This window comes from Pezoporus flaviventris, unplaced genomic scaffold (assembly GCF_033815535.1).
Source record: "Pezoporus flaviventris isolate CSIRO_AGI_PZ_B2104156 unplaced genomic scaffold, CSIRO_AGI_Pfla_v1 ptg000001l, whole genome shotgun sequence".
NCBI classification, from domain to species: Eukaryota; Metazoa; Chordata; class Aves; order Psittaciformes; family Psittacidae; genus Pezoporus; species Pezoporus flaviventris.
In genome coordinates this window covers 888,731-912,220 of record NW_026892549.1, presented here as the reverse complement: position 1 = coordinate 912,220, position 23,490 = coordinate 888,731, and the positions used below count along the sequence as shown (strand labels likewise).

At 45.5% G+C, this 23,490-nt stretch overlaps 1 protein-coding gene across 1 annotated transcript; it reads left to right on the top strand.

Moving 5' to 3' along the window:
• Nucleotides 1–12,048: 12,048 nt before the first annotated feature.
• Nucleotides 12,049–14,622, top strand: RPL37A (ribosomal protein L37a). Its single transcript, XM_061458768.1, has 3 exons — nucleotides 12,049–12,240; nucleotides 13,108–13,190; nucleotides 14,458–14,622. The coding sequence occupies exons 1-3, from the start codon at nucleotides 12,064–12,066 to the stop codon at nucleotides 14,519–14,521; spliced, it is 324 nt and encodes a 107-aa protein (XP_061314752.1). The 5' UTR covers nucleotides 12,049–12,063; the 3' UTR covers nucleotides 14,522–14,622.
• The last annotated feature ends 8,868 nt before the right edge of the window (nucleotides 14,623–23,490 follow it).

The window sequence follows — 23,490 nt, the reverse complement described above, 5'->3', positions numbered from 1 at the left end:
TTTTCCTTATCAATAGTTAGTGCCTTTGTTCTGCTTAGTAGGCATGATAGGTACAGACAATACTTTTATTTAAGCGAAATTCGTCTAACCCCCTTGTACAACCCCCTCGTACAGCCCCTCTAACCCCCTTGTACAACCCCCCTGTACATTGGTCAACCCTCTGCATCAGTACCCTAGAATGTGTTATTTGCTCCCATTACAGTTCTGTGCAGGTTACACAGAATGCCAAAAGCAGCACCGTGGTGCTTTTTTAAACACTGCACTGCACAGCTTGTGTGGTGCAGTGATTAAAAATGCCTGTTGTGATATGATTGCTTTGGGATTTGTGATAGTCTCCAACATGCCCTCAGCCCTGTGAACATCTGACTCCCAGCATTGGTGCTGCCCGAGCAAACCTGCTCTTTGGCTCTTTTCAGGAGGCTTTGATACAGTTGTTGTTTCTTAGGCATGCCCTGATTCCACTTCACGGCGGTGATTCCTCTTCAAAAGCTCTAGAGACCACTTTTGATGTGGGCTTGATGTAAAGGCGAATGGCTCTGTTTATCACAACTGGTCTTCTCAGGCACATCTGCATGGTCATATTCAGTTTTCTGTGTGTGTGCATTATTGCCAGTGTAGTGTGACCCCAAGTTAATGTCTTTCATGCTTCTGGTCTTCATACTCAAAGATACTGGGAAATGAGCTAGTGTTAAGCAAATGTGACTAGGAAGTAAGAAGACAGAATTACATGGAGGTACCAGTTAGCTATGTTTTACAGCCATAAGCTCTAGAGAGGGGTGGAGAAAAGCAAACTGAAGGCTTACATTTAGCATCTTGAGGCCAGGAGCCAACGTGATGTGCAGGCAGCATACTTGGCTATGTGCAGATACCAGACACTGACAAAAAGGTCTCCCTTCCACGGTTGAGGAGGAAAAGTTTGTGCTACAAAATCTTCTGATAAATAATATTTTTTCCTGCATTGAAGGGTTTGATGATCCCATTGTCAGCAAGTGTCATCACGGAAATGCCCTACAGACTGTGCATGCAGTTGTGATGAGGGGAGACTTGATTTTCACCCTTGACTGCAGAAGGTGGTTTGTTGTGTGTGCAAGCAGAGTAGGACTGAGGATCATGTGGCTGGCCAACTGGAGGAAATGCTTTACTTTTGGATTTTAGACTGAAACTTATACATAATTTCTCTTGCTGCAGCAGCTGGCCAGGAGATAACTTTCAACATTTTTAAATGTCTTTGTTCTTGAACACAGAGTATTTAATCAGCTTCTGTTGATGTAGGATTCATGGACAACGCAGAGACGATCAATGTGATCAAGCGACTGCCGTTTATTGAGCATCAGACATGATCTTTTATATGCAAATCCACACATTGATTATACGCTGATTGGTTAACATGCCTTGCCAACAAGTTTCTGATTGGGCTTTACACAAAGTTCCTTAATACAAGTTACAACAGCTACTTATGTTTAGCACTAACCTCAACGTTCTTACACTGCGGTTTTACATCCTGTTTTTTGTTCTTAACGTCGCTAACGTTGCAATTTCATTTCCCCCACTGCTATCCCTGGCTAACCTCCCCTCTGGCCTAGTATTTTTCCACTTACAGAGAAGCTCTACTTATGCTAACTGAGAAGCCTGACTCATGCTAACTAAATCCATACAACAATTCCCCCTTTTTGTTTTTGAGGCGTGCACATTAGTCAATATCTTCACATAACGTAGTGATCTCTTCATATTTGGTGCCGAGTTCCAATTCCATGTGTGACTGTTGAACGAGCCAAGCCTTCGGAATGAACCTCATACACAAAGCCTTCCCACATGCAAAAATTTCACAATCAATGACCAGTAACACCAACAACGTGATTAACAATTGTGCTAGGCTATACAGTAAAGGTCGCAGCCAGCCGCTAAACCCCAACTGAGCTAGCCAATCGTCTAAACCTTGTTCCACTTTAATTGTATTTACATGTTCTTGCATTTGCTGCAACCACTTCTGAATAGATTGTGAATGATCGGTTAGATTAAAACAACACATGCCTTCAAAATCATTACAGCCATGCCCATGAGCTAATAATAAAAAATCAATAGCCGTGTGATTCTGCAAAATAGCCTTGCGACTATTATCTATATCTTTCATGAGGTCTGTTAAAACTGCAGATGTAAGATTGGCTTGTTTCACAACCCAACAAGCAAGCTTTTGCAAATTAGCATTAGCAATAGTTGCTGCACACCCAGGATAAAAAATACTTGTTAAGGCATTTTTGACTTTACCCAAAAGCGTTACAGAGTCCTTACAGGTGCTCTCCAGCTTAGTAAGAAATCTACAAGATCGAACCAAAGTAGTTTTGTTTAACAGAGATACCGATGGAGCTACAAGACTAAGACGTCCCAGATAACATGGTCCACCAAGGGATACCTTGCCAGGCGCGATTACCACAAATCAAAAAAACTCCCTTAGGCAAAGCTAAGGATATGTTTGGAAAAAGTTCATACCGGTCAAACTTTTCTAGACCTACAGCTCCCCCACACCATGCTCGGGCCTCAGAAGCATCCCATATCCCATAAATACCTGATCCAGACACATCTGTTCACACATCAAGTAGATGACACTGTATGTCAGTACGAGAACTTACACACCTTGCTTTAGCTGGGACAGCAATTACATTAGTGCTAAAGCCAAAGCACAAGCCATCTTTAGTTCCGTTTATGGATCCTGCCAGCTGCACTTCCTGTGGATCCCACGGTAAAGCTTTATTCAAATGCTGAATCAAAAAAATGGACATCCAAGCTAGTGTCCGGTTTGCGATGTTATCATTGATACAACCTCCACACCAAATCTGTTTGTTGGACTGGGGCTGTTGGCAGGCCATCTGATTTCTGTTACACCAGTTATCAGACACACTAGCCTTGTCTCCTTCCAAACCTAATATGGTTTGGTTAGCTAATGAAATGTTACTTATATATCCCACAAATCTTTCTGGCTCCAAAGAACCAATTAAACAAGTGCGGAATGGGTCAGACCCAGCTGTTAAAGACACACAAAAACTAGAAGTGTTGGTTCTGTTCGCCCATGTTACCCATATGTTGTCTTGAGGCAATGCCATGCTTAAGAGTGGGTCTTCCAGACCTTTTGCTATAGCACTCATCCAGGCAATTAAAATGAGTAGCCTTGCCGATCTGGCTTGACCCATCGGCTGGGTACCCATAGTGGTCCGGAATCTGTGGAAACACAAATATAGCCCCTTCCAGTCATTATGATCTCAACTGGGCCCTTCCATTCCCCTGTCTGCAGATCTCTATAAACCACCCAAGCACCATTCACCTTAACACATCCTGCTGTTAAGGCATTGCTATGTATCAGGATAGGTGGCTCTGTCCTATCTCCTGTCAACCACAAAAAATTTAAGACATAGACAGCCTTTGTAACTCGTTCAGCTGGTGGGAGGGGTGCTCCCCCTTTTTGTTTTTGCAAAAGCTCCATAAGAGTTGCATGAGCACACCCCACGATAGCTCGACCGGTTGGAGAGTGAGGGATTCCTGTGACATGATGAATATCCCATTGATTACCAAAAGTCTGAAACTTACTGGAGATATATGCAGGCCCGTTATCCATTTTAATTTGAAGAGGGACACCTAAGGCTGCAACGGCAGAGTGCATGTGTTGAATGACCTGACGAGCCATTTCACCAGTTTGTACGGTAGCCCAAAGCGCTAGCGAAAAGTTATCAATAGAGACATGGACATATTTGAGTCTACCAAATTCAGGGACATGTGTAGCATCCATCTGCCATAACTGAAGGGTCATAAGGCCTCGAGGATTTACCCCTAGGCCTACACTGAGGCCACTACATTGACAAGCTGGACAAGACTGGACTATGCCCTGTGCATCTGTTACAGAAATGCCAAATTGTCAAACAAGCATTTTTGCAGATTGATGGAAAAAATCATGGGAAAAACATGCTTGCTCAAATAAATTAGGTGTGGGACCTGTCCATACAGGAGAAGTGAAAAGTTTGTCTGCATGGTTATTTCCTATGCTAAGACCACCGCAACTTTGATGACTACGGATGTGTGTTATAAAATACAGCTCGGTTCATTGATTAATGACCTGTAACAATTGTAACAAGGTTTTTTGTAAAATAGAATTGTTCAATGTCTTAATCATTGACCATTCAAGGCGTTGAACAACTCCCACAACATAAAGAAAATCTGATACAACATTGAGAGGTTCTTTTTCCACCTTAAAAAGACCCAAGCCACAGCCTTCAGTTCTAAAGTCTGAAGGGAATCGCCAGGTTCCCCTTCAATGAATTGTTTTTTCCAACCATTGTTAGTGTGCCAGGTTGCAACGGCAGTTTTAGACTTCTTGCCTGTATCTGTAAAAACAGTGTAACCTTGTATGGGTCACTCAGACCTTTTAGGACATTCCTCCCATTGCTGACCTGATAATAGCGGCAAGATTTTTGCTTTAGGGAAGACACTGGTCACCTTTCCTGCAAAATCTGTCATAGCAATTTGATATTCCGTCGAAAAATGTTCAAGCCACTCCAAATAACTAGAAACAACAGGTAAAAATATCTTACAGGGGTCACGACCCGAGATATCGATTACTCTATTTCTCCCTTTCATAATTAATTGAGCAAATAATTCTGGTCTGGTAATTACTGTTTTGTGAGGCTGATATGACAAAAAGATCCACTCAAGGATTCGCAATGATTCAGCTTGAAATTGCACTACTAAAGCCAAAGGGTGCTGTCTATCTCCTCCAGAATTTATGACCATCGAAGCCACTGGTTGGTCTGCTAAACGCCTGGAGGCATAACCAGCAGCAGTTTTTTGGGATATACGATCCAATGCCTGACTGCTCACTGGTTAGCTGGCGCTTGGCTTCTGCCTTATGTTCTTGGCCTAATAGAAGTATCAATGGTGCAAGATCATTATTTGTGATACCACGATCATGTCGAACCCACTGAATATCTCCCATGAGTTTCTGCACATCAGTGAGCGTTTTGATCTTGGAAGAGATTGTTACCTTTTGGGGTCAAATACTGCTACCAGAAATGACCCAACCCAAATAGTTCCATGGGGCAACTCGTTGGATCTTTTCTGGGGCAATACATAACCCCTTGACAGATAAGGTGGCTTGCAGGTCATCCAATACGTCACCAGGAATACTCTTTCCTGCTATTAAGATATCATCCATATAATGATAAATGATCAACTCCCGATATTTTCATCTCACCGGCTCCAATGCCCATGCAACATATACCTGACAAATGGTGGCGGAATTTTTCATCCCTTGGGGTAACACTGTCCAGTGATATCATTTTGCAGGAGCTTGCTTGTTCACTGGGTACTGTGAATGCATATTTTTCACAATCCTCTGGGTGCAGATAGATTGTGAAAAAACAATCCTTCAAGTCAATAATTAACAATTCCCAGTTCTCAGGGAGCATCGCAGGTGATGGTAGCCCTGGCTGTAATGCTCCCATTTCCTGCATGACAGCATTTATGGTTTGGAGGTCATGTAATAATCTCCATTTTCCTGACTTCTTTGGGATAGTGAAAATTGGAGTGTTCCATGGGTTTGTAGATGGCAGGACATGTTCTGCCTGAAGCTGTTCCTGCACTAATTCTTCTAATTTTTGCAGCCTTTCTAGTTTAAGCAGCCACTGATCTACCCAAACCGTTTTTTCTGTCAGCCAAGTTAATCTCAGTGTAGGTGGCTGCTCTTCAGTGACCGCCCCTAAAAAGGTGAAGTAATCAACTTTGTATGAAGTTGACTCAAGACATCTCTTCCTATCAGTGCTACAGGAAGGTTCAGCACACAAGGTTTGACAGTGGCAAGGGCTCCACCTGCAGAAGAACAATTGACTACCTCTTGACTAATAAAAGTCTGTTGAGAGCCTCCCACTCCCATGACTCCAGTAGGAGCCTGTACCAATGGCCAAGAGGGAAGCCAAAGATGCATTGGAACAACGGTAACATCTAAAATCGCTGTGATCTTAATAGTCTGCCCATTTTTATGTGATAATATTACAACCTCAGTTGGTTTCCCTTTGGTAATATTCATAGCAAATAAAACATTTGGTTGCCCTGCTGATCCAAAGTTTCCGTGGCCTCTGTCCTGTGTCCCCCTCCTGAGTATCTTTGCTTCAAATGGAATTAGCTGAGCTATTTTTTCCCTGCTGGTATTGAAATTGGTGGTGTTAATGTATAAACCATTATTTTAATATTACCTTGGAAATCCGCATCAATTAATCCTGGGACTACAAAGATACCCTGACGGGAGACAGATGATCGCCCAATCAATAAGGCACTAAGTCCATGCCCCAGTGGTCCCCAGAATTGTGACTCTATCAAATGCACTTGAGAGTCACTCAACCTAACAGTTACTGCGGTTGCCACGTCCACTCCTGCACTGCCGATGGTTGCTGAGGCAATGCAGTCCAGGCATCCTTCATTTGTGTCGGAGCGCGAAGGTAAGTGCCCGTCTTGCCATTTCCCGTCCTTTTACACTCCTGTGTGTTGTGAGTTGGTTTATTACAGCGCACACACCATTTAGTACTACACTGATTAACTGGCTGTTGATCTAGACCGTTTCTGGATTGATTCCTCTTTTGTGTCTTACATTGAAAACGAAGATGCCCACAGTTATAGCATTTTCGTTCTCTCTTTCCTTTTCCTTTTCCTTGTATAATCGGATGAACTGCAGCCCCTACAGCCTCTGCCATATAGGCTGCCTTTAGTTTATGAACCATTCGCTCAACAGCTTCCAGCATCTGAGCTACCAAAGTACCTCTAGGCAATGTATTCAAAAGTTGTTTCACCTGATCATTAACCCCATCAAATGGAAGCATATCCAGTAATTTTGCCTTCATATCATCACTCATGTCTGGGTTGCCTTGCAATGCACCAAATAACCAATCAATAAACTGTGGATAAGATTCTCCAAGTCCCTGTTTTTAGAGACCAAAAACCAGGAGTTGGCCTTGTCATTTGGAAGCGAAAGCCAGACTCTCAGACCCAATTCTTGGGAGTGGGTCAAGACCCGAGCAGGAAGCCTCGCTTGATTTTTTGGATTGGTAAATTGGTCTCGACTCAAATACGCATCTACTGGTGCCCCAAACAGTGGGTCTCCTTGTTGGTGTGGCTGATTCGCTTCTTCCATACAAGCCAACTCCCATTTATTCAGAAACAAAAGTTGCAAGTTAGGGGGAAGCAATGTTTGAACAATCATTTTGATATCATACGGGGTTAAGATATATGCAGAAAAAATATGGGCAATAATCGATTGAGTATATGGCGCTTTTAACCCATAGGTTGTTACTGCTTGATGAGCCTCCTTTACTATTTTTAAATCAAACGTTTCCCAGTCCTTTCCTCCCTGTATGTTATCAAAAACAGGGAAAAGAGAAGGACCTTCAGAAAACTCCCCAGTTACCACCGCGTTCTCAATCATCCCTCGCCACTTTTGGGCTGGATTAACACACCCCGTGCTCCCATTATCCCCCTTTTCCAAACCCGCTTCCCGGTGTGGAGGAGGAAAAGAAAAAGGTGGCACAGTGGGTATAGCGGTCTCTTGTGTCTCAAGAGCTTTGAGTTTTTTCAAAAGCTCCTGCAACTGGGCATCTCCCAGACCCGCAGACACCTGTCGATGGAGTGAACAAACAGATTCATCCTCTGAACCATCATCAGAGTCAGGAAGAGGAGGACACAGGTCTAGCTCTGCCTCAGGGGATTCTGAATCCGGTTCCAATTCAGACTCCGGGTTGTCCTCATTTCCTGCACCGGCAACTTTCCACATATCTTTGGCATTCTGCACGTTCTTATCGGGTTTTGGAGGTTTTTGGGCTTGTTTGCCCTTTTTAGAAAAATCAGTCACAGTCCTTTTCGGGACACTCTGCGGTACGACAGGAGGTGCAAAGGCCATTGCAGAGGCATTTTGTCCTGCATTTTTTCCCTTGCTACCCTCTGGGGCCGTAGCCATCAGCACGGACGCAACTGCGGTCCTTTCTGACTTTACGTCCCTAAGAGTCTCTATAACTAACCTCCACAATGTGGAGTGCTTCTGAGCCTCTTTGGACCCTTTACTGATTTTGTCCCACAGCGCTTGACCAATCCGGTCCCATTCTGGAACCCCAAACGCATCTTATACTGAGGGCAAAAAGCCACGATCGCGGGACCATTTTAACAGCCTCTGAAGGGCGGCACTGTCATATTGCAAACCTCTCTTAGAGAGAATGTGTTGGAGGAGCTTCATCACCGCCTGTTCCTCTTTGGATAGCGAGTGCCCCATCTCCTCCCCACCTGATCAGGGCGAGATTCCCGAAGTTTTGCAGACATCTGACTTCCAGTGCCGGGGCAGCGCCGCTTTTGGCCGGCTCACCGCCCCCTCTTTTCCCGTCAGTCCTTCCACCTTGGCTCTGCAAGGTACCGATCTGAGGGTCCCTGTTCGGGCACCACTCGTTGACGCGGGAGTCATGGACAACGCAGAGACGATCAATGTGATCAAGCGACTGCCGTTTATTGAGCATCAGACATGATCTTTTATATGCAAATCCACACATTGATTATATGCTGATTGGTTAACATGCCTTGCCAACAAGTTTCTGATTGGGCTTTACACAAAGTTCCTTAATACAAGTTACAACAGCTACTTATGTTTAGCACTAACCTCAACGTTCTTACACTGCGGTTTTACATCCTGTTTTTTGTTCTTAACATCACTAAAGTTACAATTTCATTTCCCCCACTGCTATCCCTGGCTAACCTCCCCTCTGGCCTAGTATTTTTCCACTTACAGAGAAGCTCTACTTATGCTGAGAAGCCCGACTCATGCTAACTAAATCCATACAACAAGCTTCTACGACATGTGATCTTTCAACCTGCAGAGAGGGCTGCTCTGAGTAAGAGATGAGAAACGCTGCTGTCTGCCAACTAAAAAAAAAATACAGAAGACATTATTTGTATATCCATATTGTCATCTCCTGTGGGAGTAATTTTCATACTACTTGTAAAGCTACAGCTACTTCACAGCAGTATTCTTCTGAAATCTGCTGGAAGCACCCTTGGTGAATTCTGCTTCTCATAAACTCATTTTATCCATGTATTGATAAATCCCACCCCTGTTGGAGCAATGCTGGGTGTACTCTTTCTGTGTTAGGATCCATAGAATCTCAGCTGGTTTGCTGCAGAGTTGCAAAGGCTCTTCAAGTACACTTGAGACTCACTTTATCCTTACTTAGATGGAGGGGAGAAGAATCTTGCAGGAAAGTGCTTTTAGTCATTATATCTCAAGGGGCTGGAAAGACTGTGCAGGCCTTAACCTAATTACACCATCAGTCTGTCATGAATATGATGAGGAGGTGTCTGGGAAGCTGCCAGCAGGCTCAGACAGGGTCTCCAAGGCTTGATCTTGGGGATTTGTACAAGGTAGTGTGCAGGTTGCCAGTGAGAACCACAGCCAGACTGAGGAACATGCAGTGCTCTTGGGCACCGTGACATTTGCCCATCAAGTGATGGTGTAGCTGTAACATTCTGGCATTATCTAAAGCCCAGTAAAGGGAAGGATCCATGTTACTGGAATTTGGAGCATATAACTGTGACAGAATGCCTGCTTGTCCATCTGTGTCTGTGCTCTCACCCATGTTAAAGAAAGGTATGTTTCCAGGAAGGAAGGCAAACCAGGAACAGTAGGGAAAACCAACCTGAACGCTGGAGCACTTCAAACTACATCCTCAACACATGAAGCTGGCCAGCCTGCAGCAAGCAGAAGAATTCAGGGTGGGGGACTATTGATGCAAGGCTTTTGGATCTGTGCTGGCCTATCTGCATCCATCCATCTTCCCAGTCACTTGGAAATGTATGTTTATTTTGGCAGTGCTGGGAATGGCAGTCATCTGAGGGGGGTGGGTTCAGTTGTTGGCAGAGCTGTCTGTAATGCTGACACGTGAAGGACATGACCACATGCTGTACTGTCACAGTGATACTTTAACTCCGTAGGTACAGACCAGCAGCAGATCCTCTGTCCTGGGTGTGTTGGCTGACAGTTGTTTGGTTGTGTTTGTGTTTTTTTTCCTTTTACCAAATAGTCCCAAAACATCAACTGGAACTTTTTTTTTTTAATATGTTGATATTAAAAATGTATTCTGTAGTCATCATAATAAGGATCTGAAAAGGGTAAATACATTCTTAGGATATATCAAATCAGAGTCTGACTCAACAGAGGGAGATATAAATACCACTGCCTAAAGCCCTGCTGAGCCCTCACATTGAACAGGGCTCTGGCCCAACAGCTCCCAGGAGGAGCTCCTGCTCAGACAGCTTGCAGGGATGAGTGGGAAACAGGGAGCCTGGTGCAACAGAGGGAATTAAAAATGTTGAGGATTCAAACCTCCAGAGGAAGAGCAGCTGCAGTGTCTGTCCTTGAGCATCTTGAAGTACAGAGCCCAGCCAGGGAAAGGCTAACATAGTGGTGGCGTGTGCTCTATGTGTTAATTCCCCATAGGCTGCAAATGAAGAGGAGGCTGTTGTGGGTTGAGGCAGCTGGGGCTGCTATGGGAGGAAAAGCACCTGGGCAGTCCTGGCTCCCTTCCGGGGAGAGGATGAGCTGCAGCCAGCTCTATGCATTAAAAATCACTCGGCTGACCGAATTACATTTAAGGGGTTGTTAATGGGTTGTTAATCCTGTTATGAGCATTGCAGCTCAATGGTACTGGTACAGGCCAGTGAAATGTGTATTGGGTCCAAGCAGTGCAGGAGCCCTCCTGGGTCCAGGCCCTACGCTTCGGTGCTGGTGGTAGCTCAGGGACACTGGGCATCTAGGAGCACCATCTGAGTGTCAGGAACCCACCTCCAAGTGGCACACGGAGGCTTTTACGGCTGGTTGTCTTAATGCTGAATGACCCCAGGGAAACCAGGCAGGTGTCATGTTGCAGCTGATCTGGTTATTCTGAAACTTCTGGGCTTTGGGCTGGTGTATTGGAAGATGATTCAGCCTCACTTATTTTTTTAACCCCTACCTACTATTCTCTTTAAAAGTGAGGTGAGTGAATGTAAGTGTTCAAAACCCGTGTAGATGAGGCCCTCGGTAACATGCTTTAGTGGTGGTCTTGGCAGTCCTGGGGTAAAGGTTGGACTTGACGATCTTAAAGGTCTTTTCCAACCTAGCGGATTGTATGATCTTTCCTGGCGTGACCTTGACTGGAAATCCAGGAACCTGAGTTCTGGCATCTCCCGTCGCCGGCGCTGCCGGGGCTGTCGTACCGCTTGAGGGTTCATACTGACGCACGGTGACGCGCTTTCTAAGCGATGCATCGCTCGCCATTAAGGTGCGGCTGCGCTCCTGTTTCTGCGCTCCGGGCTCTAGGTAACCCCCCTGCCACAGCAGCAATCCGCAGCACCATCACAGACCCGCCGCGCCAACCACACACCAGCTTCCCTCCTACTTCCGGGTGACTCCTCCCTCGCTTCCGCCGGCGGCTCATACTGCGCCTGCGCGCCTAGATCTTCCTCTCCGCGGCGGTGCAGGGCGGGAAGATGGTGAGTGGAGTTGGGGTGTCGTGACTCATCCGCCGCCATCCGTGCCGGCGGCACTTCACGGCGCAGGGCGATGCAGAGCACCCTGTGGCAGGGCACGGGCCGGGGCCTGGGTGGGGTCAGGGTCTGTCCCGGCGCTGCCTGCGAGACGGGCTCGCTCCCGGCTGAGCGGCTTGTGGGAGATGGCGCGAGTTGAGGGGAATGGCAGGTTGAGGGAGTGATGGGGAGACGCTGGTGAGCGGGGGGGGGGGGGGTCCTAGGGAGAGGCGGTGCCGGGTCACAGCGCTGAGACTGCTGTAGGGGTTGGTGGTGCCTGGCGGGCAGCGCTCCGTGTGAGAGCGGGCTGGGCCTGCGGGGGGACGTGGCTCTGCTCATGCTTGGCTGCCCGAAGTGGCCCGGTAGGAGCTGGGAAGCCTTGCACAACTAACGCGCTTAATTACAGCGTCAGGGTGAGGCGTCGGTCGGCTGTGGCGACGGTTTTGAGTGCCGAGCACCTTGGTGTGTCAGGAGACGGCAGCAGCTGAGGAGATGGCAGTCTCACTAAAGTTAAACTTGTTCTGGTTTGTCTCCCAACAGGCTAAGCGCACCAAGAAGGTTGGGATTGTGGGTAAATATGGTACCCGTTATGGTGCGTCCCTTAGGAAGATGGTGAAGAAGATTGAGATTAGCCAGCATGCTAAGTATACCTGCTCCTTCTGTGGCAAGGTGGGAGACCTCTTTCCCTGAAAATGTCTTGCTAAACAACTTGGTTACTGATGTTAGGAATGTGATTTGATGCTTTGGTAATTTTTCTACTGAAGAGAACTCCACTAGTTTTGAGACAGTGATTAGTTTATTGTGAGCTTTAGGCTACTGTCAGAGCCTTTATAAAATAAAAATAGTAGCTATTTCATATGCGTGTTTAATGATAGTTAAATGAAAAAAAATATAGTACATAAAATAGTGAGAAATATTGTTATACCATACATTTTAGGTATCTAATGAAAAGACCTAACTGAATTAAAACAAGGCATGAATTTGAGCTTCTTCCTGTCTTCAGTAACTGTACAGCTTTCCTGGAAGAAGAAGAGAGCTTGCTTTTCCCACTTAAAACTTTTCATTGCAGTTGCTTATGTATGTGTGCTGTATAACTGTATGAAAAAGAAATTCTGATAAGTAATCTTATATGCATATGTACATAATCAAAATTGACTCTTAAGTCTGTTTTTTGGCAGTTTGAGAGGCTCATCAGCTTGTACTTTATGCAGATAATGTTTTTTGATTATCTGTAAAGTGGGTATCTTTAAGTGGCTGGAAATTTAAAAATATTTTCAGCTGTTTATTTTATGTTTAGAGTCTTGCTCATGTGATGTGGGAATGTTGATAACCCCATTTGCAGAGCTTTCTAAATACAGTATAGGTCTAGGCAAACCTATTGTCTTCAGTGATGGGAGACTTGCCCTGGTGAAAGGAGTTTAGGTACCCACCACTTACTCATTAGATGCTGTTCAAAGGGGGTCCAACTGTTTCCCTTTTTCAGCTGTTGGGAGAGTGCCTTAACTTCCTCCCCTCCCCCCCCGCCTCTTATTACAGACCAAAATGAAGAGGAAGGCTGTGGGTATCTGGCACTGTGGATCCTGCATGAAGACAGTTGCTGGTGGTGCTTGGACTTACAAGTAAGGAAATAAAGAGGCTCCTATCAGCATTTATTGTCACCCAACTGAGACATAAGACAGCTTTTTTCTTTTTTTTTTAAATTTTTTAGTGTTAATATAGTAACCTTTAAGTAGATCTGTCTCCAGTCAGTGATATGTGGGTTTTTTTTTTTCATGCGTTGTTAAAATTTGATTGGAATGGATCAAACTGGATTTGATTGCTGTTCTTTCCAGTGTCTGTTGTGCAGCTTCTGAGAATGTTGCCTTTTACCCACCATATTACTGCTACTGGTTTTGGTGGGTCCCTCCAAAATTTCTTTATCTTGCTGGGCTTTATCGAAGCAGTTGTTTTATTCAGAAATGCAAATACTGCATCTTTTCCCAAACTTCAAATAAGGAATTTGAAATGCTTGCAAATCCTTTTCTTAAATAGTCTCTTCTGTGCCTCAGCTGTAGTAGCGTTTCTTACAGGAGCTGTAAACTACAGCTGCTGCTTGTGTGAGATATTAAGCTTGGGCCAGTTTTCTGGTGATGGAAGAAAAGGAGCAGAGAGAATGGCTGGTTCATCCAGCTATCTTGGGATGGAATCGCTGAGTGGATGACACCTGACAGATGTCCCACTGACTTACTCTGAAAAGAGCTTCAACAGCTGCTAATAAATCATGCTTCTGGGGATAATTTATTAGGCATGGGGATTATTTTTCCTTCCTTGATTCTTTTGACTGTATAAAAATCTTAATTATGTGAGGGTACTCTTAATTCTTCTTTCAAAGCCTAAGCTGCGTGTTTTGATTTTTTTTTTTTGTGTATGTGTGTGTTTACACCCCAACGAGCCTTTTCAGTCATAGGCACAGATACAATAGGCAAAACCAGATTTACTCCAAGAAAAATGATTTCCATGCTTTCCTTTTGTTTTAAAAGCATTGAATCATTGTAGTCCTTGTAATGGTCCTTTTGCTTACTCCCTTCCTTTACTCTCCTTCCCCCCACAGTTCTGGTAAAAGACACTGTTGCCCCGCACATGGCAGTCACTAGTAATCTGAGCCCACGTGTTTGTGCATGTAGTCAATGTGTGACTGACTAATTTGAGTTGAGATGTAGCTTGTGAAGTTGCATCTTCAAAAGGTGGCTTTGTTGTCATGAAAATCGAAGTGGAATTAGCCCCTGTTGACCATACAATCAAACTGTGACTATTGGAAATGATTAATGGTTTCTCAAAAAAATAACACTGTCATGGGTTGTTCTGCTGCTGTGACTCTACTGCATGTGATTCTGTTGCTTCTTCCAGTACCACCTCTGCAGTGACGGTCAAATCTGCCATCAGAAGACTGAAGGAATTGAAAGACCAGTAGAAACTCCTTCCCATTCTCCTTGTGAAACATCCTATTTTTCCCCTCTGCTAAGATCTGTTCTATTGTTGTTTTTATTTCAACAATAAAAATGTAATAATGGAGAGGAATCATGATCGTCTTTCTACAGTAATTCTGATCTGTCTTGCTGTGTGTGGTGGGTTGACAGTGACTGGACATCGGGCGCCCACCAAAGCTGCTCTGTCACTCCCCTCCTGAATTGGACAGGGGGTTTAGAAGATACATCAGAAGGCTCATCAGTCGAGATAAGGTCAGGCAGAGATCACTCAGCAAGTACTGTCACAGGCAAAACAGACTCAGCTTGGGGAAGTTAGTTTAATTATTACAAATTCAGTCAGAGCACATTAATGAAATCTTAGAAACACCTTCCCCCCACCCCTCCCTTCTTCCTGGGCTTGTTCCCAGATTCTCTACTTCCTTCTCACCAGTGGCACAGGAGGATGGGGAATGGGGGTTGTGGTCAGTTCATCACAGACATTGCTGCTGCTCCTTCTCAGAGGAAGGACTTCTCACACTCTTGTCCTTCTTCAGTGTGTGATCTCTCCCACAGGCTGCAATTCTTTATGAACTGCTCCAGAATGCGTCTTTTTCCATGGATGCAGTCCTTCAGGAACAGACTGCTCCAGCATCGGTCCCCTGTGAGGTCACAAGTCCTGCAGCAAACCTTCAGTGTGGGCTCCTCTCTCCACAGGGCCTCAGGTCCTGACAGGAGTCTGCTCCAGCACAGCCTTCCCATAGGGTCACAGCTTCCTTTGGCCATCCCTCTCTTCCAGTGTGGTGTCCTCCTGAGCTGCAGGTGGAATCTGCTCTACTCTGGGCCTCCGTGTGCTGCATGGGGACAGCCTGCCTCACCACAGGCTACAGCACTGGCTGCAGGGAAATACCTGCTCTTGCATCTGGAGCATCTCTTCCTTCCTACACTGACCTTGGTGTCTACAGAGCTGTTTGTATCACATACTATCACTCCTCTCTGGCTGTAGTTGCTGTTGTGCAGTTCGGAGGGGGTTTTGCCTCTTCATGTCACAGAGGTGTTACCCCCCCCCCACTGCTGATGGGCTTGGCCTTGGCCAACAGTGGCTCCATCTTGGAGCCGGCTGGCATTGGCTTTATCAGACACTGGAAGCTTTTAGCAACTTGTCCTACAAGCCACTCTTGTATCCCCCCTGCTACCAAAACTTTGCTACACAAATCCAATGCATATATACTATATTTATATAACTATGGCAACATTAGTAGTGTTATCCATCAGAGTGACTCTTGTTACTGGTGAAGCCATTAGAAACCGCTTTTCCTTTCCAGGTAATTGCATGCTTTGTTGCTTGAATGCACTGCGGTGAGTCTGAGGAAAGCTTAAATAGCTTGAAGAAGCCTGGCTCATCTTGATCTGTCCTTTGTGTCTGTGCTTGAGGAATGGTGTAACGTTCCATGAGTGGAGGAATGCACAGATATAAGGGCAGGGGAGAGACAGCATAAAATACTCCTCTGTCTCTTCCCATTTGCCTTTGAAAAGAGATTAGGGGAGTAGGGCATGTGCTGCAAGATGGAGAGAAATGGAGCATCATGGCTGGCTTGGAGATAGAGGTTGGAATGGTCAGAGAGCTATTATCATCTATTGCTGGCCAGTGCCACTAATTTTCCAGCACCAGCTAGAGATGATTGCTTACTACAACCCCATAGCATGTCTGTTGCCTGCAGATCTCGACGTTATTCCACCTGCATGCTCTCTGAGGCTTGTTCTTTCTAAGTGTAATAGTAGGCTTCCAGGGCTGCATGTTCAAGTTGTCTAATCCATGCTAAGTTGCAACAGTAAATCTTAATGTTGAGCCAACTCCTGGGACATCCAGTCTTGGAGAAAAACCTGCTGTTTGAGTTAATAATTGTCTCCAGACCATCTCTTTAGACTGTCAAGCTCAAGATGCTGGAACACTTTTTATGGTCTGATAGTCAGGTGAGTTCTGATTTGGTTTGAGTTTTTGTCTGAGTTCTTGTCTGAGTTTTTGGTGACTACAGCATCTCTTCTGTCCTTAATACAGATCAGAAAACATGAGTCTTCCTCCAGCTGCTGGAGGAAGAATAGTAAGCAGGAATCATAGTGGTTGCTTACTCTTGCGGCAGCTTAAGCTTTAAATGGAATTGGGTGATCATGAGCTATGGCAATAATGTCATTAATGAACCTGATCTATTTGAAAAATAAATTCAGAATTGGACCAAAATAGGAACCTTTTCCCAAGCTGCAAAACTTGTGTAGCTTGGGAATTTGTCTGCAGCATCCCTGAACTTGTCTAGGCTTTTTTTTTTTTTTTTTAATTTAGTTTTCTAAACTTCCTAAAAGTTTAGTCAAAATTTGTGTGTTCAGGTATCCAGTGTCATCCATAGCAACCTGCATATCCTTCATGTCACCTCCCAGCAGTGATGAGAGTCATTCCCTGGGACTCTGGGAATGACTTTCTGGGAGAATGACAAACTGCCATCTGGGGGATAGATCACTGCACATTTCTCCATTTACATACCTTGTTCTAGCTGTAGTGCAAGGTGGAGAATTGTGTGACAGGGTTAAAGTGGAGATGGCAGTGGGTCACTCTCCTTAGCAATGTTAATGTTAACAATGTTAATGTTAACAAACAATGCTCATTTTTGTATATGTAGATGAACACTATCATGGCCTGCTATGCGAGTCTTCTGTTATAGCAGGGGTACAGAGGAAACTTGTGAGTTCAAGAAACTCTCAGCTCAACTCTCTCGTTTTTCCTGTTGCTTTTCTTGTATGAGAGCAGCTTTTTTGTCAGCCCTCCCAGCTTATCCCTGGACACTGCTGTTGCTGGTCTTGGTTCATGCTAACCAGCTTTCTTGGAATGCCATCTCCAAGCTGCCTTGTACTTTCTTTTCAGTTAAGATGTTTCTGCTCCCTTGGGGATGCCTTGCATACTGTTGCATGGATAGCTGGAACATTCCAGTGAGCCAGCTTTTCTCCCAGTGGCTGCTCCTCCCACTGAAGATAGGGTGAATGGTGCATGAGGATGGCTTATTGCTACTGTGAGGACATCTCTGCTGCCTGAAAACCAGCTGCTGACCTGCCTCTGAGTTTGTTAAGGAGCAGTGCCCCTTACTTTGGCTTTCCTTCCTGCATAGGTTTATGAAGTGCCGTGGTCCAGGGGCTGCTTTGCAAGTAGCTGAGCCATCCTTTAGGGAAACCTCAAGGAGAAGGAAGGGTTGGGGAACTGGTATAGACTGAATGTGCAGAAACAGCCCTGTGTCCTTGCTTGGACCTCCAGGAAAACAGGTGATGTGGACGTGGGGGAGCCACTGTAGTCACCAGCTCACATGGACGTGAGTGAGCTCAGGACATATCTGCCACACATCTGTGCATCACCTCATCACTTTCTAGAAGATTTCTGAGCAATGATAACTTAAAAAAACCTGCAAAACTGCATCAAAATAAAGACAACATACATTATACTAAAGGTGTCTTTATGTGAGCCCTTTTTTGGGGAAATTGTGAAACCACATGAGCACTGATTACTTTGCTTGCTACTTCATTGTGAGAAAGGCTCTGTTGATAAAACACTTTGAATCATCCTTTGGTGATATGGCTGTACAGCTCTGCCTCTAAAAGGGGCTCTGCGAAGTTTGGGTTTCCCTGTGGAAGTCCTCGTTTCTGCAAGGAGACACTGTGCAGCAGTTGAAGCAGGGGAGGGCTGACAGCCTGGAAACAGCAGCCCAGCTTCCTGGGTGGTGGGCTTGAGGATGGGAGGGGGAAATGCTGTTTCCAGTGAAGTTGCAGAAGAGGTCTGAAACTCAGGCACCACCTGCATGAGGTGTTCCTGCTCACCTACTCACTGTGAACATGAGGTGTTCATAGGGATCTGCAGTGATACAGGGGTAATGGATGTGGCTCATCTGCCACCAAACAGTCGCTGCTATGCCTTCCTTGGTGATCACCAGAGAAAAGTACTGCTCAGTGCTTGGAACAGCTGCAGGTGTCCCCTGGTTAAACACATCCTTCTCTCTTCTGGAGTTCTTGAGCCACTAAATCCAGATGTAAGTGGCAAGCTAGTAAGCTTGCTCCTGGGAAATTTGGATTTACCTACTGTCTCAAAGACTTGTAGCTGGCTGTGACAGCTGTGGTGTGGATGTGTATTACCAGCTCTCCCTGCCTTTTACAAATAGGATGGTGATGTTCTGCATCTTGTCTTTTATTCTTGACTCAGTGTGCTTGGGTCACATTTCCATGTCTCTCTCCCCTCCCACTCCTGGGAGCTGAGATACAACTCTGCATAACTCTCTGCTTTTTCGTTAATGCAGAGGTCATAATTAAAGCACAGGTTTCTGATTAAAGCCCACTCAACTGCTATGAAGTAGCTATTAACAGATGCAGAGGATATGCTTCATTATGTTGATATCCCAAGGTGATTTGCACAGGTATCTTATCTAAGGTGACTTCTATTCCTGCTGAGGAAGTAATTAATTACCTTTGGGATTAATATTTGCAGAGGGTGGAAGCTGGGCAGAGTGAGAAGATAAATTTGTGAGATGATATTTTATCTGGACTCTGTGGTCCTGCCTGCATCCCTGCATGGGCTGTGCCCGCAGATCTCCTGGGCTGTTTGTGTTCTCCCAGAAGAGCTGTGCTACCTTGACCTGCTTCTGAGCACAGGCGTTTTGTGCTGGTGAACCTTCAGGCCTGCCAGTCCTGCACGTTTTCCCAAAGCGCGAGCAGGGAGGAAGGTGAAGAGGTCGAGAAAGAGGAAGGATGCCGTGGTCAGAGCGCTGTGAGCTGGCAATGCTGCGAGTGGCCAGCGGGCGACACTGCCGCTCTGTGCTCAGCGCTGCAAGGCGGCTGCTTGGCTGCATCTTCCCAGCTTCTCTTTCCATCCAGAAGGAAGGCTCTCTGCTCACCTGTGTGGCTAACCGTAGCTTCTTAGCTCAGCGTTTCATGCTTCCTCCCCCCAGATACACCGTGACGGTAATTTTAGACTGAAACAGGAATCTGTGCCAAGAGATAAGGAGGTAGAAATAGGAATGGGGAGGGTGGAGACATGAGGAGGTAGAAATAGGAATGGGGAGGATGGAGACAGAAATCTTATGGTGGCTTGTCACCTATAACAGAACTGAATTTGTGTTGTTGCTCTTTCCAAACCCTGTATATATCCTGGGAGAATTTGTTGTATCAGCAGCTAGGTGATTTGGCCAGGTGATCCTGGGAATCTAGGGTGAAAACAGGAATTCTTAGCAATTTTACTTGCTGCTTTCAGTTGTTGAGCTTTAAGTCAGGAACTTGGATGGAGTTGCCTCAGATGCAGTAGAAGCAGAAAGCAAAGTGCTGGCAGCATCTTGGAGGGTGTGAGCTTATGGCACTGTCTGACCCATCTGGATTGCTACAGCTATGGAAATTGGAGGAGGATTTGATGGAAACAGAGACTGAGTCTGACAGAATGTTCTGTAGATGTGGCTGAGCAGGTTGGTCAATCTTGATTGCTTTTGAAGAGCAGGTGAGAAGGGGACCTCTTTTTTTCAGAGCAATCTGTCAGTCCCATGGGATTTTTTTGAGGATCAAGGATATAATCCAAAGGCATGGTGGCTGTAATCAAGGTGGCATTTCTGGTGCCCAAAGGTGTTTCAGGAGCCCAAAGGAACTTGGAAACAAAAGCCTGAAGGAGCTCAGGGCAACCATCCTCATTCTGATTTCTCTGTTAAGTATCTACCTGTTTCCAAAAGAAAATTATTCCTTTGGTTTTACTCCGTTTTCACTTCTTTTGCCGTCTTGCTCACTGACAGCCTGTTTGGCCTATGGTGGATCACAGACAATGATATTAAGACTTGGGGATACCATTTGTGTTTGTGTTATGCTACATATTGAAGACTCTTGGGGCTTAGGGCCCACAGGGATGAGAAACCTCAGCCACAGACATTGGCTGTTGCTTCTCTGTGTCCTGACTTAAAAGCAGTGTGAATTCAGCCCATAGGCAGGTACTCTTTCCTGGCTTTGTTTCTTTCCTAGGCATTTGACTGTAATATAGCCTGACAGTTATAAGCAATGGGTACCATGTTTTAAGGAACATATCCCAGTGTGATTTCCAGCTTCTGTGAAAAGCAAATGTCTTGGCCTTGATGTACTGTATGGTCAGCTGCCTTCATCCTTATGCACAATAAAGGGCACAAGAGGCCATTGCCTTCCTGAGCTTCTTCATGCCTCCATGCTGCATCCTATGGAGATTCCCAACAGCACTTCAGAAACAAGAGCGAGTGATGCAGGTGAGTCACCTTCATGGGGCAGATACACCTGTCCTGGGACAATTTTCTAGGTGTTTCCCTAGAAAGAAAGGAGCTTTAGTGATGAGGTTTATTGCTAGCTTTGCAGCTCAGAGCACTGGACAATGAGAGAATCAGCCAGAGCTGCGGTATGATGTCAGCACCACTTCAAGCTACAAGTCACCATGTGTTTAACATATTGTCCTAGCTTCCACCTGCTGCTCATCTCACCTTGATGCTCAGCAGCTTCACTTGGGCTCACAGAGCATTGCGGAGCTCTTCCAGCTGCCATGAAAGAAGTGAGCAGGCAACACCTCTCCATTTCCCAGCTATAGAGAAATGATTCCTTAAAGGATGCTACGAAATTATACGCAGTAGCATGAGACTGCATTTACAGTAGCTCAGGGGCAGAGAGACCAGCCAGCTTGAAACCAGCCCCAGTGTTCTGGAAACGGGCAGTTGCCATCGGTAACATATCCCTCCTCAGAGAATTTGGTCCTTAGCGGATGTCTTTGTAGGCATGGAGTGTGGTGGAGTTGTGGATATGCCTCAGGTGCCCTTGTTAGATGCCTGGATGCATTTTGAAAATGGCTGCTTAGAAAATGTCTAATTGCTATTCCACATATTCCAAACTTTTTTTTTTCCTCTCTTGACAAGGCTTTGGCATGCCTTGGATTGCTAAATATACTTTCCTCTTGCAAATTCTTGGCAGGAATCTGTGTAAGGAATCACGCCAAGCAGTCTCTTCAAATGTTAACAAGCTCATCGGTGTGGCTTTCCCAGTGCACGGTTTGTGCTCTCTCTTTTTTTTTTCCATCTCCCTTCCCAAAAACCTGAACCTTTCTCCTTTTTGCACACTGTTGCTCTGAGCATATGAACTATGGAAGCTCTGCAAGAAACGTTTTTTCTAACCAGAGCTGAAAAAAGTGCCTCTTTGGTGTTCATCAGTTTGGTGTCACTGCCCTGCTCAGCCTCCTGGGGCTCCTGTTGAGTTGGAAGCATGGATTTTGGGGTGCTTCTGGAAAACCTAATTTATTTCTTCTTCTCCCTTGCCCTGCCTTGCTTTTTTCCTCTGTTTTTAGCAAGTTCGACTACATCCTTTCACTGCATTAGTAGATTTGATGTCTCTCTTTCAGTAGTCTATTAGCTAGTGAATGAGGCTGTTGTGCTCCCCTTTTGTTTCTCCCCAGTGCTTGTACCAGTGTAGAACCGGTCCTGGGGCTGGTTCCTACAGCCAGGCAGGGAAAAGCAGAGCTGCAGATTAGAAATTTAGGCCTTGGCTGCTTCTCTCCCTTTGCCCCAGGCAAAGGGCAGTGCTACTCTAGCATCTGAAACTGCCAAGGCAAAGTAAGCCAGGAGAAGCCAGCGCAGCATGGCTGAAACCCCAGTGTCTCCCTAAAGGAAACATTCTCCCAGGACTCTGGCATCCATTGATATGTCAGGCTACAAACCACCCTTGAGCTTCACTAGAGACAATCTTGCATAAGCATTTGGAGAGCCAGCTTTCCCAACCTTCCCTTGACCTTTACTCACCTCTTGTTTCTTCTCTTGTCCTTTCACTCACCTCCTGGCCCAGAGGGTGAGCAGTCACTATGGGAAAGTGCCCAAGTATCCTGGAACATAGCCAGGGGAAGAGCCCCTTGCCCCTGTGGCAGCAGAGGAAGAGCTTGCCTGGGTTTCTTGTTTCTGTGCAATTCCTCACCCAATATTGCTAGATTACACCACCTGAGGCTTTGGCCTGCCCTTTTCAACTGTGAATTCTGTAAAAGGTTTCCTGGGCTTTGCCTCCAACATGCTCTCCTGGCCTCCCATCATGTGATGGACACACTTTGGGAGTAAGTGTTTGTCTTTCAGTTGGGATATAGTTTCCCTCCCTGTGCTCAGTCCTATTTGCTTTTCATGGAAAGAGCTCAGCAGGAGATGTAGGGAAGCTGTTGCAGAGAAAGTTAAGCTGTGGGGCCACAGAGCCGAGCCTGCATTTATCACATTAAAGGGATAAGCAAGAGGGCTGGAAAGCCGAGAGCAGGCCTTGGCACAGAAGAGGCCATAGTTGAGACAACTGGAAGGGTAGTCCAGGCCAAGTGATGACTCCCCACTTTTCCACTAAGGTGCTTCTTGTTCACACTCTCTCTGCTCAGACTTGTGACTTTGGCCCACTCCTATCAAATGGGCCCAGTAACCTGGAAAGCAGAGAACTGCTTCTGCTGGACCTGGTAGCTCTCATGTTAATAATAACTTCTTTGTGCCATTTTATTCACCAAACCGGAGCGTTTTCAGCCGTGAATCAGTGGGCTTTTCCTAAGGGACTTCCATCCACACCAGGGAAGATTTATTTATAACTTGTGACTTTGATTTCAGGAATTTGCTCTGTGACCCCTCTCCATTTCTTTGATTAAATCTCATATTGCAAGAGGAACATTTTATCCTGAAGCCCTTGCCCACCCTGAGACAAATGTCCTGCAAGTTGATGCTTTGCTCTTCCCTTCAGGCAATTCTGGAACTGCACCAGTTCTTAAAGTGTAGAGAGACGACCCAATTCCTCCAAATAAATATGATCTCCCACCTGTGAGTCCAAATTGATTGCTTGAAGATATGATGTTGGTCTCTATTAGTCATGTCTGTTTCCATTTAAGCTGTTGAGTTTGAAACTTTGTACTGTAATAGATTGAATTTCAGATTAAAAGGCAAATATGTAAAGAGAA

Coding starts and splice junctions, on each gene's coding strand:
- RPL37A (XM_061458768.1), top strand. CDS start 12,064: ATGGCAGTCTCACTAAAGTTAAACTTGTTCTGGTTTGTCTCCCAACAG. Junction 12,241..13,107: donor CCTGCTCCTTCTGTGGCAAG/GTGGGAGACCTC, acceptor CTCTTATTACAG/ACCAAAATGAAGAGGAAGGC. Junction 13,191..14,457: donor GGTGGTGCTTGGACTTACAA/GTAAGGAAATAA, acceptor TGCTTCTTCCAG/TACCACCTCTGCAGTGACGG.